The sequence below is a fragment of the Eulemur rufifrons genome, chromosome 4 (assembly GCF_041146395.1).
Source record: "Eulemur rufifrons isolate Redbay chromosome 4, OSU_ERuf_1, whole genome shotgun sequence".
Taxonomy (NCBI): Eukaryota; Metazoa; Chordata; class Mammalia; order Primates; family Lemuridae; genus Eulemur; species Eulemur rufifrons.
The window spans coordinates 83,694,609-83,711,877 of record NC_090986.1 but is presented as its reverse complement, the minus strand read 5'-3'; the positions used below and the strand labels follow the sequence as shown (position 1 = coordinate 83,711,877).

At 56.3% G+C, this 17,269-nt stretch overlaps 1 protein-coding gene across 1 annotated transcript in view; it reads right to left on the bottom strand.

Annotated features, from left to right (window-relative positions):
• MCF2L (MCF.2 cell line derived transforming sequence like) overlaps positions 1-2,226 on the bottom strand; it is a 72,697-nt gene extending 70,471 nt beyond the window's left edge. The window contains exon 1 of the mRNA XM_069467794.1: positions 2,181-2,226. Coding sequence (XP_069323895.1) covers positions 2,181-2,217 — 37 coding nt within the window. The 5' untranslated portion in view covers positions 2,218-2,226. The remainder of the gene's footprint in view (positions 1-2,180) is intronic.
• Between the last annotated feature and the right edge of the window lie 15,043 nt (positions 2,227-17,269).

The following is a 17,269-nucleotide window of genomic DNA, read 5'->3' as shown; positions in this document are numbered from 1 at the left end:
CACCAATACTGCAAATCTCAAGAGAAAACCAAAACAGAGGAAAATGCTGGAAAAGGAACCCTATCACACGGGGTGGGGAGTTTGCTACTGGAAAGTGCTCCTGGCCTTGTTCCTAAAGGTCAGGTTGTATACAAAATATAAATTCTCAAGCTGGAGGGACGCAGGCTCATAGGCCACATGGACAGCAGGCATTACTTTCTTTTCCATGCAGACTGGCCTGGACAGTGAAGGTCTGAAATTAAAACACAGCAGCAGCATGTCCTTAAAGGCAGAGAAGAGGAAATGCCCGTGGGCTCAGGGAGACGCCACAGCAGGCCAAGGTAGGAACAGTGGAAAGAGGCCGGCCACTGCACCGAGCCCTCCGCTACGACCCAGTCCTGAAGGGTCAGGCCCCCTGCCCTGAGAACTGCACCAGCTTCCAGGTCCCTGTCCTGGTGCCATCAGCTCACACCTGCCACAACCCAACCTGGCCCGGGAGGCACGAACAACTCTGTGACCTCGAGCTAAAAGCCCTCCTGCTGCAGATGGGGAATGCCTCTGAGGAAGTGCCTGGACCCTAAACCTGCATCGCTGGTTAGGTGCACATTGACCTCCCTTTCCCCACCAGGCAGTGTGCACCATGCACCTGCCCTCTGCACCATCCACACCGCATGACACACAGCCCTCCGGAGGTTTAGTGCTAAAGGAAGAGGTCAGAGCTAACGGGTGGTGAGGAGGATGTGGACCAGGTGTCACCGCCCCTCACCGAACACCATGGCTGTGCATAAACAGAGCCATCTGTTCACCTGATTTAAGGGAATCTTAGTGAGTCTGCAGTTGTTACTAACGCAGATGTGTCAGAGAACACAGGTCTGAGAATTGCTGCTTCAAATGAGCCCGTGGTCCACACGGAAGGCCTGGCTCAGCACTGGCTGCCTGCACCTTGACGTGTGGGCTCTTCTGAAATAGCCTTTTTACAATTAAAATATGCATGTGTCTTTCAGAGCTCATGAAGAAACCTCAATCCCCAAAACCCCAGGGAATGACATCACTCTTTGGAGCAGTTCCCACTCCGGGGTTCTGACGCCAAGCCAAATGCAGAGGCAAGCAGCGCGGGGAGGGCACGCTCCTGTCCCCTCCCAGCCAGCAGGAGCCTCCCTGCGACTGTGGCCGTCCAGCACCAACCCCTTCACCACATGCCAAACCCTGCACGAGGTTGTTTCAGGAAAAACGGGGCTGCATCCCCAAGGATAAGGGGGCAGATGGCATAAAAATGGCTTTATTTTCTTTTGACCCATATAGAAAGGAACCCAGCAGCTTTAATGACAAAAGGCATCATTAAGAGCATCTTGGTGAGAGCGTGGCACACAATGGTGTTTACGCCGGTTCAATCACCCGTGCTCTCAAAGTCCACTGCGGGGAAGGAGAGTCGGGGGAGGGAGGGAGGAAGATGCTACACCCCGACCAGATAACTGAAAGACCATACTCTCCCACCAAAGTACCGTTTAGACAGCCCGGTAGTGACCTACACACCACCACATATCAGACAAAAAACTGGCAACTTACTTTTAATGGCCTATTATCTTTCCCTCTTCATTTCAAGGAAAATGAGTTAATGACGACTCTTCCTCCTGCATAATGCAGCACAGAACGTCAGATGTGACCAAGTGAAAGCGACAGCAGCAACACGAGCAGCCAGCTCAGTGTTTGCTCAAATCCGAACGCATCAGTCGCAACCGCACTTCATAGCTTACATAACATTTCAATTAATACAGAAAATTAATGTCCGATGTGCTATTCGTGCACTCTTTGCCCATACCTTTCTCAAACATTTATCTTAGGTCTACATTGTAGGTCTACATTGTATTTGGTGGAGCAAAGACTCCCCCTGCGCCATTAACCGAGATGTTTCCTGCTCAGAACGAGCCTCAGATGGCTGCGCCCCCGCCCCTCGGAAGCCCCGGGCCGTGGCCAGTTCGGAGCGCGCAGGTGCCGGCCCGGCCGGCGGCCTCCAGACGCGCACACACCGGGCCGAGCGGGGCGCGGGGCGCGCGGTGACCGACCCGGCAGACGCCCACCGCGGCGCTCGCGCCGTCATCTCCGCGAGAGAAAAGGACGGCGCTCGCGGAGATGAGCCGCGCGTCCCCCGTCCGCCGGCGACACCGAGCCAGCAGAACGCCCGCAGGCCCGCAGCCTCCTACCGGTGCGCCGGGAAACCGCGTCCAGCCTGCGCACCATCTCCTCCAGAGCCATCTCCTCGCTCCTCAGCCAGAACCTCATCCTCCGGCCGGCGACGGCGACCTGGGCGGGTGCGCGCCTCTGCGCCGGGCGCGCGCCGGGCAGGGCTGGGGACAGGCGGGTGCGGACCGCGCGCCGCGTCCTGCCGGGTGTGTCCCGCGCCCGCGGCGGGGGCGCTGCCGCGGCGGAGCGGGGCGGGGGGCGGCTCGGCGGAAGCGGAAGCGGCGCGCGTGTCCTCACCGCGGCCACCCGGGAGGCGTGCGTGCGCACCTGACGCGGCCACCTGGGGGTCATGCGTGCGCGCCCCCGCAGTCACCTGCAAGCCCCGCGTGTGCACCACCGCGGGTCCCCGGGGAGTCGTGCGTGCGCGCCCGCCGAGGTCACCTGGCAGCCCGCGTGCGCACCCTCCGCACAGGGCCGCAGGGCCCCCGCCCCTCCCCCAGTCCCGGAGTTCCACGCGCCCGGGGATTGTTGGTAGCAGCCGCGGGGACGCGAGCTGACGACCATCCGAGTGGGCTGCCGCCTCCCAGGCAGCCGCTGACCGCCCGCCTCCCCTTACCTGCGGCCGCCCCGGGGCAGGTGCAGAGGCCGCAGCAGCCCAGCGCGCCCTCTCCCTCTCCGCGCGGCCTCATGCCGCCGGGCCGCGCCCAGCTCAGCGGGTCTGGGGGTCGCCGGGTGCCCGAGTGGCTCCGGGGCTGGTCGCGTGGAAACGGCCCCTTCGGTCGGGGGCGTCACCTGCCCAAGGACGCAGGACACAGCAAGGGGAGCGCACACTGCAGACACGGGCTCTCCGCCCTCACCATGGCTGGCACGAAGCCACACTGTGCACTCGACACCTGAGCGTGCTGGCAGCCACCTGCAGATCCCAGCTCCTGTGTGTGCCCCGTGGTGGCTGCCACCTGCGGGTGTACGGGAAACTCTGGCGTCTCCTTCCTCAGGGGCATTGCCATCCTTCTGTGGTTTGTAGTGCAAGTAACATGCCTGTCCTTAAAGAAAGCGTCTGAGGAGGGTGCAGCCTGCAGTCCCGGCTACTCCAGAGGCTGAGGCAGCAGGACAGCTTGATCCCAGGAGTTTGAGTCCAGCCTGGGCAACATAGCAAGACCACATCTCTTAAAGGGAAAAAAATAAAGTATTTCAGGAAGAAGTGCCCATTTCCATGAATGGTTTGGAAAATCCAAGCATGGAGTGGCTGAGGTTCAAACGTGTGTGCCAATAACATGTGTGTGCAAATAGCCCAGAGTCCGATAAAAGTGTGCCCTCAAACATTGTGTCCCGGGGCACGTTCGGGCCCCCAGTGTGGTGACTATCCTGGCACAGAGCCAGGCCCAAGGGATAGAAAGATGCGGGTGACACTGTGTTTATCCTCAAAGACTTCACAGGTCTGGGAGGGAAGATCGTCCCTCCCGGTAGGCGGCTTCTGTTTTCCCGCCAGACGAAGGCACGACACCCACCCTCGCCCTCCCTTGGGTGACATCTGTGTGCTCCAGCTACACCGGAATACGCCGGCCCCGCCCCAGAGTCTGGCCAGGAGGCCTGGGCAGGCTGAGAATTCGCGTTGCTAACGGGGGCCACGGTGCTGCTGGTCCACGCTCAGGACCGCTGTAACGTGGGTCCCCTCCTTAAAGCCACACGAAAAGCAAAAGCAAAAGGCAAAACCTGCTGCCCTGTCCCGCTTCATGGACCCCTCTCTCCACCCCTTGGACGTTTCCGTGCCTGCCCTCAGCCTCTGTCCTCACCCTGTGCCGTCCACTCTGTCCTCCGAGACTCCCAGCCAGCACCGTGTCAGGTCGGGTGACAGCGGTGCTGCGGGCTGAGGCTCTGGCCTCGATGCTGTTGCTCTGCGTGTCGATGGCCTGGGACGGCGGGTGCGCGTGTCACTGTGAGGTGCCCTTCAGACGAGATTATCACGTGCGCCGGTAGACTTGGAGTGAAGCAGGTCACCTGCACAACACGGGGGGCCCTTGTGACAGTGAAGGCCTTAGGAGAAAAAGACTCAGCGTCCCCGAGGAGGAGACCCTCCGGCCAGCGGCCTCCGGACGCAGGACTGCAGGGTCAGCTCTCCCCGCCCCGCAGCCAGCCTGGCCCCGCGGGCTTCAGACTCAGCCTCCACCATTTGGTGACTTAGTTCTTTAAGCTGAGTTTTCTGCCTCTGTCAAGCCTTCACTCTCTCTGAACTACGGCATGAATGATGCCACCTTTTTGCCACACTCGTTTAACACTTGCCTGGAGCACCACTGTCTCGAGTGCCCACCACACTCCCGCACCTTCCTGGGAGCACTTTCCGTGGAGGAGCTGGTTTAACATTCACGGCGACCTAGGAGATGGCACAGAGGGGATCCTGACTTGCCCAAGGCCACACAGCTGGCAAGCGGCGGGATACACACTGCCACGCACAGTCACAGGCCTGGAGCCAGTGTCACGGCTCCACGGAAATGGCATGCACAGAGCTCCCCACAGGTAAACACAGGACACTCGGGTGAGGTTCCAAACCCAGCTGGTGTCCAGGGAACAGGCTTCCCTTGATCACTCCCTAGGTCCCCTCCCAGAAGGGGAAGCAGGAGGCGCCTCAGGGAGGTGGCCGGCTGTGACACTAGCCCTGGATACCAGAGGCCACTCAGCAGCCACAGGGAAGATCAGCCTAGAGAGGGAGAGAGAAACCTGAGCCGTGAGGTGGGCGGGGCAAGTCCTAAGAGCCAGCCCCCAAGACAGGCCACCAGGGCTGCCAGGGGGAGGCGGCAGGCCCTGGCCGCTAAGAGGAGGGCTTTATTCCTTGGCAAGGGAGGAGGGAGATGGGAAACGCCTGTCTGAGAGCTGGGAGTGTCCACGGGTACAACAGCTAGTGTGAGGAGGTCACACTGGACCCTAACACCTCAGGGGAAATCTGGAACCACACCCATGATTCGTAGGCATTGGGGCTGGTGGCTCCTGCCCCCACAGGGCTCTTGCTCCAGCTGGGGCTCTGCTCCCGGAAGTGGCTCCCAGGCACCAGGGCAGCCAGAGGCCCGAGGCACCCACGGCCTTGCCATCGCCATGCAGCCGGCGGCCTCACGCCTCCCTTCGCTGGCTCTGAATATTTAGACACAGCAGATTTAATCTTAGAAATGTTATTTGTTCAAGCCTTAACTCAGAGGCAATATTTTCAAAGGCTCAAGGTCACTGAAATTTAGTTAACCTACCTTGACATCTATTTATATTTTTGGATCTGGACTTACAAATCTGTAGCAAATATTCATTTTAAGTCAGTCAAGGTCGTTAACTATCTAAAAGGAAAGCCTTTTACCCCCGTTCTTCCCACTTCAAGTAAGGTTCCATGTTGGCAGAACCCTTCTCTGAACTAAAATAAAATCTTAAGGTTCCCCCCACCAGCTGACTGAACGGACCCCCTCTTGGCCAAGGCAATATCCTAAAAGTAAATTGCCTGCCAGGAGGAGGGAGGTCAGACTTGTCTCATCATGCCCCCTCCCTTCTTGGGGACATCCTTTGTAACCTATTAACAAGCCTAAGGGTATGCAAGACAAACCTGCAGTTCCTCAATTTACACAACAAATACATGTCTGGTAGCTTATCTTTGATAAACAGCTCCTTACCTTAGAACATTCCAAGCCTTTAGACAAAGCTTCAAGTCTTTAGCCAAAGAATCTTTAAACCCACCTATAACCTGTAAGCGCCGCCCCCCGGCTTCAAGATGGCCCCCCCTTTCAGGCCAAACCAATGTATGCCTCCCACGTATTGATTTATGACTTTACCTGTCACCTCTGTCTCCCCGATATGTATAAAACCAAACAGTGACCCAGCCACAGTGAGTCCACTTGCTCAAGGCTTCTTGGGCGTGGCTCCAGGTCATGGTCCTCAAATTTGGCTCAGAGCAAATCTCTTTAAAATTATTTTACAGAGTTTGACTTCTTTTCCGTGGACACCTCTAATGCAGTGCATCTGTGTGCGTTTGTCGGCAGAGAGCACAGGGCTGTGGGTTAATTTTTATTTTGGGGGTAACTGTAGATTCACATGCAGTTGTGAGAATTGAGAGGGGCTCCATGAACTGCCGTTTTCCCCAGTGGTGACGTCTTGCTGACATGCAGCACAGCGGCTCAGCCGGGCACTGACGTGGCCACAGCAGCCCCTCCGTGCCCTGCTGCACACACGCCCTCCGCCACCCTCCGGCGACCCTGCTGCTCTCCTGGCTAGACTCCCACCACCACAAGCGCAAGCGTGTCACAGAGACGGGATCACATGCCATGTGCCCTTCTCGGATTGGCATGTTCCACTCAGCACGATGCTCTGGAGAGTCTCCCTCTGGCAACAGGAAGTGTCCTTCCTACACCTGCCCATGCTGGATTTTGGACGCACGCAACTTGCTGGTTTCCCAGGCTCCTGGCGCTGGAGAGCAGGGACTTACTCGGTGGACTGGCCCACGGCTGACTCTGGACTTTGTACTTTTGAGTTGACCCTGGGTTGAGTTGCGACCTGGGGCTATGGGGAGCAATGACTGTATTCTGCAGATGAGAAGGACGTGCATTCTGGGGGGCTGGGGCAGAATGCTATGTCTGAATGTGTCCCCTCCAAAATTCACATGTTGAAACCCAATGGACAAGGCGGCAGCCTTGACAGGTGGGGCCTTGATATGTGACTAGGCCACAGGGCCCCTCCCTCGGCTCCGTGCAGCCTGGGCCCTCCCGTTCCGCCTCCCACCGCGCGAGGACGCCGCAGGAAGGGCCTCGCCAGATGACGCTACTCCACCTGAACCTTGGACCTCCCGGCCTCCAGAACTGTGAAAAAAAAATTCTGCTCTGTAGAAATTACCCAGTCTGTGGCATTTGTGTCACAGCAGCACAAATGACCAGACAAGACCCAAGTCTGGAGACAGAAAGAAGGCCCAGGGAGCGCGCCACCCCCGCGCCTGCATCCCGAGTGCCAGCCAGCCTGCCTCCCTCTCGCCTCCTTTCAGAGCCTTCCTGTGTTGCCTCCCCCGTGCGGCCGGGGTTCTGTGTGCCACTGGTGGACCGCGGGAGGGACGTCTGCCCCAGCTTGCTGCGTGCAGCCCTTCCTAGTGACTTCTTAGAGTTCGGCCACAGCACAGGCATCCTCTCTGCAGTTCTCCTGACCCTAAGTACACACCTCGCTGGGTTCTCTAGTTGAATTAATTCAAAAAGAATTCCTCTGACAACACACATGTCCGTTTCATCCCCTAAGAGGAAGCAGTGACGCTGAGGAAACCTCCACCCCACTGTCACCATGGCACAGCTGAGGCCGGGGAGCGGGCACAGCTGACTCCCGCTGCGCTGGATAAACCGGCACCTGCCTGTCTCGCCTCCACTTCAGCGTGTTTTCACGTGCCCTTTGCTGTAGTAGAGCACGTATGTCAACATTGCTTCCACAGCAAAGTAACGCAACGTGTTGGCTCACAGGGCACCCGGCTGGTAACCACGCTTGGGTGGGTGACAGCTAGATGTTTTGTTGATTTTGAGATTAAAATTACTGTATTTCATCAGAAAGGATGAAACATTGTCTTTAGGGATATATATTATATACATATGTGAGTATCTTGAATAGTTTTAGTTAGAATAGTTTGGCTTGGTAGCGAGATGAAGCCTTGTACATAAATCTTGACATTTCGAATGAAAAGCTGATAAAGCTTTTAAAACAGATTTGAGCATGCATTACCAAAAGCTCTAGAATTCTAACAAATACAAATGGAAAAGAGTTTTAAAGTTTCAAAGATAAATCCCCCCAAAGCGTGACACCCCAGAGCTGCCGACACCCACACCCTGACGGGCTCTGTTCACCATCCTGAAGCGCCGACCGGGTCCCACCTGGCACAGACGGAGGCTGTGGGAGCAGCCTGGGCAACGCTGGGGACCTGGCGCACGACGCACACGGCACCGGCCCCTGTCCCCACGAGCCACAGCCCATGGACTCGCTGCCCATGCTGCTCCCGCAGGTCTGCGCGGATGTCAGCACCGACCCACTCACGGCTTCTCACTCCGCACAGACCAGGGCGTGGAGTGTCCGGCACTAGCAGGGTGATGGACACCCACATATTTTAAATATTCCAGAGCAATCTAGAGCAAATGATCCAACTGTCCTTTATTCATGACAGTAAATATACATTATATATTTTATATATAAACATTTATAGTTGGAAATAATCCACGGCCTCACCGTGAGGGAAGCCAGGACTGCCAGTTCTGAGGAGACATTTACTGAAGGTGTTGGGGGGGTCAGCCCTGCGGGTACCCTCTGTGCAGAGGAAGCACCCTCGCGCCCTGGTGTGGACCGGTGTCGATGACGTCCCCACGGAAGCTTAGAAATCACTTTGCACTAGCCGTGGCTCTGCAGAAATCCACGCGGTGCCATCGAGGCACAAACCACAACCATCTTTTCTCTTGACCTGTAAAACCATCTCTGAGGATGGTGCGGCCCAGTCTAGGCTGCCCTGTGGGCGGCAGGGAGCGTGGAGCATGTGAGGGAGGGCCCAGTGTGGGGACGGGAGGGGACCCGGGGGGGAAGGCCCAGTGTGGGGAAGGGTGGGGACCCGGGGGGAGGGCCCAGTTTGGGGACGGGTGGGGACCCGGGGGGAGGGCCCAGCGTGGGGACGGGAGGGGAGGGGGGGGAGGGCCCAGTGTGGGGAGGGGAGGGGACCGGGGGGAGGGCCCAGTGTGGGGAGGGGAGGGGACCGGGGGAGGGCCCAGTGTGGGGACGGGAGGGGACCGGGGGAGGGCCCAGTGTGGGGACGGGAGGGGACGGGCCCAGTGTGGGGAGGGGAGGGGACCCGGGGGGAGGGCCCAGTGTGGGGACGGGAGGGGACTGGGGGGGGGAAGGCCCAGTGTGGGGACGGGAGGGGACGGGGGAGGGCCCAGTGTGGGGACGGGAGGGGACCCGGGGGAGGGCCCAGTGTGGGGACGGGAGGGGACCCGGGGGAGGGCCCAGTGTGGGGACGGGAGGGGACCCGGGGGGAGGGCCCAGTTTGGGGACGGGACGGGAGGGGACGGGGGGAAGGCCCAGTGTGGGGACGGGAGGGGACCCGGGGGAGGGCCCAGTGTGGGGACGGGAGGGGACCAGGGGGAGGGCCAGTGCGGGGACGGGTGGGGATCCCGAGCCAGGAGCTGGGGCGGGTGCTGGGCCGAAAAGCCAAGAGTGGGGCTCCGGGCATCTGCTGAGGCAGAGGTAGGTGGAGCAAATTGCTGTCCACACCCTCGCAGGTGGCCAGCTCTGGGGACAGAGACAGAGCAAACCGGAGGAGCACGTGACTGTAGGAGCCCTGAAATACATTTGGGGCCCTGAAAAACTGTGAAGCGTTTATTAGCGACACTGCTCCTGCCACAGCAAAGACCCTCCCCACGGCCTCGCACTCGGCCCCCAAGGCTCTGCTCTGGACGGAGACCCTGTGAGGGGCCCGGCGGTGTATCCCACTCAGTTCCTGGTGGCCACGCTGCAGCCCCTGGTGACACGACCCCCTGGCCGCCACCACGTGCCCCCCCCAGCTTCTGAGCCCCGACCGCCAGGCCGCCCCAGGCTGCTGCGGGGTCCCTGTGGCGCGTCCTCCCCCGGAGGCGGAACTGGAAGGGATCGGCCTCCCCGACGTGCTGGGTGCGGGAACCTGGCCGCGGGTCCTGCCGCCCGGCTCCTCCCCGACGCAAAGCCCCACGCAGACGCCCGCGTGCGGCGAAACCCGCCTCCCCTCCCGGGGGCGCTGCCGGCGGAGCGCACGCGGGGAAGCAGGGAACCCCCGCCTGGGGCTGCACGGTTTACAGGCGCCCGCCAGCCCGGCAGGACTTCCACTTTCTCTACAAAAACCTTCCCTGAGGAAGCTGCTCGTTTGGTGTCTATGCCCCGTGTGAGCACCTGCGCGCCCCACACACGTGCGCGGTGACGCCACGTGCACGTTCGCGGAGCTTCCCGACGGGTCCCAGCGCGGCCGGCGAAAGCGGCGGCTCCTGCGCGGGGCGGCCCTGCCCCCTAGCGGACGCGTGTGGTAGGAGCCCCGGCGCCCCGCGGTGCGCGCGCACTCGGCGGCCCCCGAGCCGCGCCCCCGACCGGCACTGCCGGGTGCGCGCGCACCCTGCCGAGATGGGAGCGGGCGGTGCTCCGGCGGGCCGGCCCCTCCCCAGCCCCGGCGGTGCAGCAGCGCGGGCAGGGGCATTTCTTTTCTTTTCTTTTTTTTTTTTTTTTGAGGCAGAGTCTCACTCTCTTGCCCAGGCTGGAGTGAGTGCCGTGGCGTCAGCCTAGCTCACAGCAACCTCAGACTCCTGGGCTCAAGCGATCCTCCTGCCTCAGCCTCCCGAGTAGCTGGGACTACAGGCATGCGCCACCATGCCCGGCTAATTTTTTCTATGTATATTTTTAGTTGTTCAGATAATGTCTTTCTATTTTGGCAGAGACGGGGTCTCGCTCTTGCTCAGGCTGGTCTCGAACTCCTGACCTCGAGCGATCCTCCCTCCTCGGCCTCCCAGAGTGCTGGGGTGACAGGCGGGAGCCACCGCGCCGGCCCAGGGGCGTTTCTTGACGCGGGTGTGCTCCCCGTCAAGGGTAGCCTGGCCCTGACCTTCCCTCCCGGGTTCCAGAGCTCTGCCCGGCGGGTGGCCAGGTCTGCGGACCCTGGTGAGACGCTGTTTACTTTTCCTTCTGCACTGAGCACTGAAGTGTGTCGGAAGGATGCGGTGTGTCAGAATGACGCGGGTGTTTCAGATCGCAATTGGGAAGAAACAGGGAAATCAAGATGGGGAGGAACGGAGCTTCCTCCCGGGGCTGCTGGGCGTGGTTTAAAGAGTGGCAGGTCCCCGTCCTGCGTCCTGCGTTGGGGCTGACACTACATTCCTGAGTGGCATTGCAGACTGAGCCGAGTATCTGTGGGTTACGTTTCCACGTCATGCCCAAGCCGGCACTCGGCACTCCTGTCCAGCCAACAAGAAGCCCGCATCCTGCGGTGACGCCAGGTGATCCCTCGGGGAGAACGCACTGGGAACGCACGCAGTCCGCGCGAGGGCTGGCCCGGCTGCCCGCAGGGGACCCTTGTCCAAGCAGGGGGCTGGGCCCACAAGTCATGACCCAGCAGCAGAGGAAGGTGCCGCCTGTCTCCTGAGTCATGTGTCACCCAAATGCCGGGTCTGCACGAATAGCTGAACAAACAGGGAAACCCGTGATGAAGTCTGGACTGTTTAAGCGCTCAGGACTTGAAGCACGGAGATTCAGCACAAATACACAAGTATGTGCACAGTTACTGCATTATGCAATTTTATAGCTATATTTATGTTTATAGCAATATACAGAATACAGAAGTTCGACTGCAAAACCATGTATTCTAACTGCGAAAACTTCTCTAAATGTACATGCATATGTAAGAAAAGATTCATATTCAGATATCGGCACACAAGGTTTCAAAGTCAAAATAAAAGTCATGTATTTTGATGTGGCCCTGAGACCCACTGAGAGAGGCCCACGCAGTCCGTGGGTGGTGACCTGGGTGCGGTGGGCAAGCCACCAGCGGGACGTCAGGCCGCCTGCGCCCCAAGCTGAGGGTGGGCAGTGCCTGCCCAGAAAGCCACCTGGCCCACCTGGCACCAGCAGAATTCTGCATTCAGTTCAGTTCCAATCCTGGGCCCCTTCCACGCACCGGGCATTGGGGACACAATCATAAAAGACATCCCTGACCCCAGACAGATAAAACAGGCAAGCGAGCTACCATTACTAGTGTTTCTTGGTGGTGTCGGAATAAACCAATTACAAATTACTTATCATAAAACACATAATAACTTCAAGATTTACATGAGAAAGTGCCCAGATATTTTTAAAGTCCTAAAATATTTATTATGGAAACAGTGAGAAATGAAATCCCTGCTTAAGGAACCTGGCGCACCTTGAAGTTGCCGGGGGACAGGTGAGGACAGAGACGGCCTCTGTGCTCTGCTGAACGGGCAAGCTGCGCTGAGGAGGTCTGATCGCCACCGCCCAGCTGGACGCCCCGGGACCTGCCTCCTCCGGCCGGCTGGTACCTGGACGGGCCTCTCTGCTGCGCATGCGCCGACTCCCTTCCTGTAACGGGGGGCCTCCAGGTCAGTCAGTGTCAGGGGGTCGTCGGTGACGGACGGTCAGGCCAATGTGGGGTCCGCTAAACCAGCAACATGAGACGCCCCTGGAGAGTGAATCTGTGGCTGGGCTTTATTTCTTACTGGAGACGAGGGGTTATTAACCAGGGGTGGCTTTGCCACTCGGGGGCACTGGGCTTGTCCGGAGAGGGCTGTGGGCTTCAGCACTGCGGTGCAGTCCTGGCACGGAGTGGGCAGAGTCCAGGCTGCTGCGGACACCCCGCACCGCCACAGGCCGGGCGCCCACGACCCAAAGCCCTGGCCCAGACGCCCGCCTGCACCCGCTCCGGCCCGGGGCTGCTCTTGCCCTTCCCTCCCCGACCTGGGTCTCAGGGTGAATGCCAAGGACGCGATGTGACCTTTGTTTCCTCGGAGTGTGAACTGAAATTCTTCATTTGTGCTGTGAAGTGTCGTCAGTTGAACCATCAGTTGCATCTGGAAACTGAAACCCAAAGGTGATGTTTTTCTTGCTTCCGTGTGAATGATTTTTCTTCCTCAAGAAGCTGCTTGGGCCGGGCGCGGTGGCTCACGCCTGTAATCCTAGCACTCTGGGAGGCCGAGGTGGGCGGATCGTTTGAGCTCAGGAGTTCGAGACCAGCCTGAGCAAGAGCGAGACCCCACCTCTACTAAAAATAGAAAGAAATTATATGGACAGCTAAAAATATATATAGAAAAAATTAGCCGGGCATGGTGGTGCATGCCTGTAGTCCCAGCTACTCGGGAGGCTGAGACAGGAGGATCGCTTAAGCCCAGGAGTTTGAGGTTGCTGTGAGCTAGGCTGATGCCACGGCACTCACTCTAGCCTGGGCAACAGAGCGAGACTCTGTCTCAAAAAAAAAAAAAAAAAAAAAAAAAAAAAGAAGCTGCTTGTATTTTGTGTCATTTAGACATCCACGGCCCCTCCTGCCCTCAGTGTGTGAAGGGCCTGGGGCAGCTGCCACCCCGCCCTGCCTGAGAGCGTGGCCTGCCCACCGCTCCACGCAGAAGCCACAGGAACCTTCCCCGGGGAACCTTCCCCGGGTCCCCGTGCAGTGGCCCAGGCAGACCCCAGGGCCCCGGGCCACCCCTGCCACCCTCCGTGTCCCACGTTTTGTTCCTGGATCGTGGCAGCTGCCTCAGGTGGGCACGAGAGCTGCCCTGCTGGGCGCTCAGGTACTGGCTGTTTTACAGCCCACACGAAAGGTGGGTATTTTATATTTAATGCCTGAGAAAACTAAGGCCAAAAATGTGTTCAATCTTCAAATTGGCCATTTTGATTTAAAAAACAAAACAAAACAGCTTCCCTTATAATATCCCAGTTCAGCTCCTGAATCTGTCACCAAAGCCACTGACCAAAGTCGGACCGCCCAGGCCCTCATTTCAGAACCACATGAGGAACTCACCGTCACCTTCACCTGAGAGTTACCAACGTGTTAAGAAAATGCTTGAATTTCTCTTGAAGTGAAGGTAAAGTCCACCATACTATAGTTTTAAACCTGGAGTTTAAAAAAATTACCTTTAAAGGAAAAGTCACTTTTAAGGTGTAACTATTGTGCTTCAGTGACTCACGCCCAGCCGGCCCCTGCGCTGTGGGTTCAACCTACTGCAGATGGAAAACATTCAGGAAAAAATCGCATCTGTACCGAACACGTGCAGACTTTTTCCTTATCCTTATGCCCCGAGCAGTGTTACGATGTATCAGGTATTACAAGTACCCTAGAGGTGACATAAAGTACACAGGAGGATGTGCTTAGATCATGTGCAATACTGCGCTGTTTTATACCCAACAGGTAAGTGTATTCACACTCCATGTGACTCTTCTAAGAAATGATCGCCTAATGCAATGCTGCTGCTTTTTTTTTTTTTTTTTTTTTTGAGACAGAGTCTCGCTCTGTTGCCCGGGCTAGAGTGCTGTGGCGTCAGCCTAGCTCACAGCAACCTCAAACTCCTGGGCTCAAGTGATCCTCCTGCCTCAGCCTCCCGAGTAGCTGGGACTACAGGCGTGTGCCACCATGCCTGGCTAATTTTTCTATTTTAGTAATAGTTGCCTGGCTGATTTCTTTTTATTTTTAGTAGAGACAGGGTCTCACTCTTGCTCAGACTGGTCTCGAACTCCTGAGCTCAAGCGATCCTCTTGCCTCAGCCTCCCAGAGTGCTGCGATGACAGGCGTGAGCCACCATGCCTGGCCCTAATGTAATGGACTATAAATGTTTTGCACATGCTGTGAGACATTTCAGATTATTTCCAGATTAGGGAAAAATCCTCTGCCAATTTGAGGTGAACAACCTTGACAAGACGTGTGTGTATCTGTGTGTGTGTGTCTGTGTCTGGGTGTCTATGTCTGTGTGTGTGTTTTAAAATCACACTAAGAGGATTCTCACTTCCTAACCATGTCATCAAACCCAGCCTCACCAGCAGCGGGATGAGCCGGCATCAGGCTTCCTGACGGGGTGCCCTGAGAAGAAGACACCAGCATTTCTGGGCCAAAAATGCGAACCTGGACCTGACAATACAGAAGCATTAGGCAAACCTAAATTAAGGAATATTCTTTCTCAGGCAAAAGGGCCCTTTGATTGTTTCGTGAGTGCCTAGGGACAATGCTGCTGTATTCTTTCTATCCTCAGGAATTTGAGGGTGTCTCTGGGGTCTGAAATACAACCGATTTTCTGGAATGTCCCATGTGTATTTGAAAAAAGGTTTATTCTGCGTCAGTGTTTGGAGGCTGATGGACAGCTGCAAGACTCGGCTCAGGGCTTCTGTCTTCATGGATTTTGTCCATCTGATCGGTCTTGGACTGGGAGATTAGCATTTTGTTCCTGATTATGTTTTCCATACGAATCCTATAGTTTCTGATTTGTTAAAGTTATTCCTGTGCTACTGGGTGCTTAAGCAGCTTTTATCCCTCCTTGTGAATTTCAGACACTGTAAACTTTCTTTCTCTCTCCCAGGACTTCCCCGGATGCTGTACTGGCAGGTACCAAAGTTGCAAACTGTGTTCCTGCTTGTGTTTTTCCAGCGTGTCTCTTGTGTAGAGTGTGTAGTTGGAGTTTTCTTTGTGAGCCAGTCTGAAAGCTTTTCTATCAATAGGTGAGTTAAATCGTGTGCATGTAATATGACTGATACGTTCATCCTCAATTCTACCACATACGTGTGTCGTGTGCACCCATGTGCATAAATATTTCTATATGTTGTTCATTTTATTTGCTCTGTCTCACATATCTTTTGGAATTTAGGCAGGTATATCTTTGCTCTACCTGTTGCCTTTATACTAAAATCTTCACGTAATCCCCTTAGTTGCCCCCAAAGCACTTTGGTTTTTACTGGTTCTCTACCGAGAGCAGCATTAAAATTAGCTAGTAATCTCTTTCCCCCTCCTCCTCTCTCCCACATCTGATTCGAGGGGAACACCTTGGTGGCAGTACAGCCCCCCCTGCCCCCATGGTTACCGTAGGACGTTTCCTCCAGAGCCAGAGCCCAGGGCCACTGCACACTGCTCTGTGCCCCTAGCCAGAGTGGGTGCCTGGTCCTCCCCACCCACCAGTCCTGCCCACCCCAGAAGTCCGACCGGGTCCTCCCTGCTACCCCGTCCCCAGGGACCCGCATCTCCCCGCTACACGAACAGCAGCCCAGCAGTCTGCACGAGTCACAGACACCCACCAGACCCTGTCCTGTCTTCTCAGACCACTGCCTACGGGCACCTGGCTCTATTCTTCAACCAGGCTGTAAATCGTAGCCTTTTGCGTTTAGCCACACCTCGAATCCAGCTCAGCTCAAGAGACACACGCGCCCCAGGGGTATCTGACAGCTGATCAGACACCCCAGAACAGGCACAGCACACAGACGTCGCTCTCCCAACTGCCTGCCAGTGCAAAGTTTTCTTCCGCAGGTGGTGCCAACAAATAACACTACGTTTTCTGTTACAGAACAGAACCGTGTTCTTCCTCCTTGCAGGGAGCTCGGGCTTCTCTGCCACCCTCTCCACAGGGCCGACTCCCAGCGAGCGCAGTCATTCTCTCTTCTCCTTCACACCCAGAAAAAGGCCAAATTGCACAAGGGACAAGGACAGCTCAAGAAAAGGTGGGAGAACTTATCACAGAACCTTCGAGGCAGGAAAACACTGCATTTCACGAAAGAGGTGTCTCTGTTTACCCAAGGAAGAGAAGCAAAGATAAACAGTAAACACGCATCATTTAGCCCTGCCTTGATATTTGAGGAAAGAGAAATTACACTGGTTTTGCAGTCCTTCAAAGCATGGAGAAATCTGACATCCCATCTCAGATACATGTCATGGTCTACTTAATTTAATAAAGACAAAATTACATTTCAGAGTTACGGACGGTGCCAATAAAACGAATGAATACCATGGTCAAGAGCATAACTGAAAAATCTGTCTAGCTAAGTATTAAGATCGAATTTTAAACCAGCTAAAGTAAGACTCTTAATACAAACTTATGGGAAAAACAAATACATTTAATAACAATTACAATCATAATTTGCATAGTTTACATGCTTTCTGTTTTTTAAAGCACTCTTAGGCATTTTTTCAAAGTAAAACAGTAATTGCTAACATATTTGATGAAAATGTCATTTAAATATGATAAAAATTGCAAACTCTTACCTGATAGTCTTCTTTTAGACTATATAATTAGAAAAATGTCTGAAAACTAAAGGTTATACTGTATGGCTTTATATCTTTTTTTTTTTTAAGAGAGAGGGTCTTGTCCTGTCGCCCAGGCTGGAGCACAGTGGCGAGATCACAGCCCACTGCAGCCTGGGACTCCTTGCCCGAGAGATCCTCCCGCCTCAGCCTCCCAGAGTGCTGGGATCACAGGTGTGAGCCGCTGCGCCCGGTCGGACCTATATGCTGTACAAGAATTTGAATTAGTCACGTTGCCTGTGCACACAGTGAAAGGGCCCACAAGTGTGGACACAGGTGGGGGACCGTGCAGAGTCGATGTGCCACAAGGCCAGGGCCCCTCGCTGGGGAAAG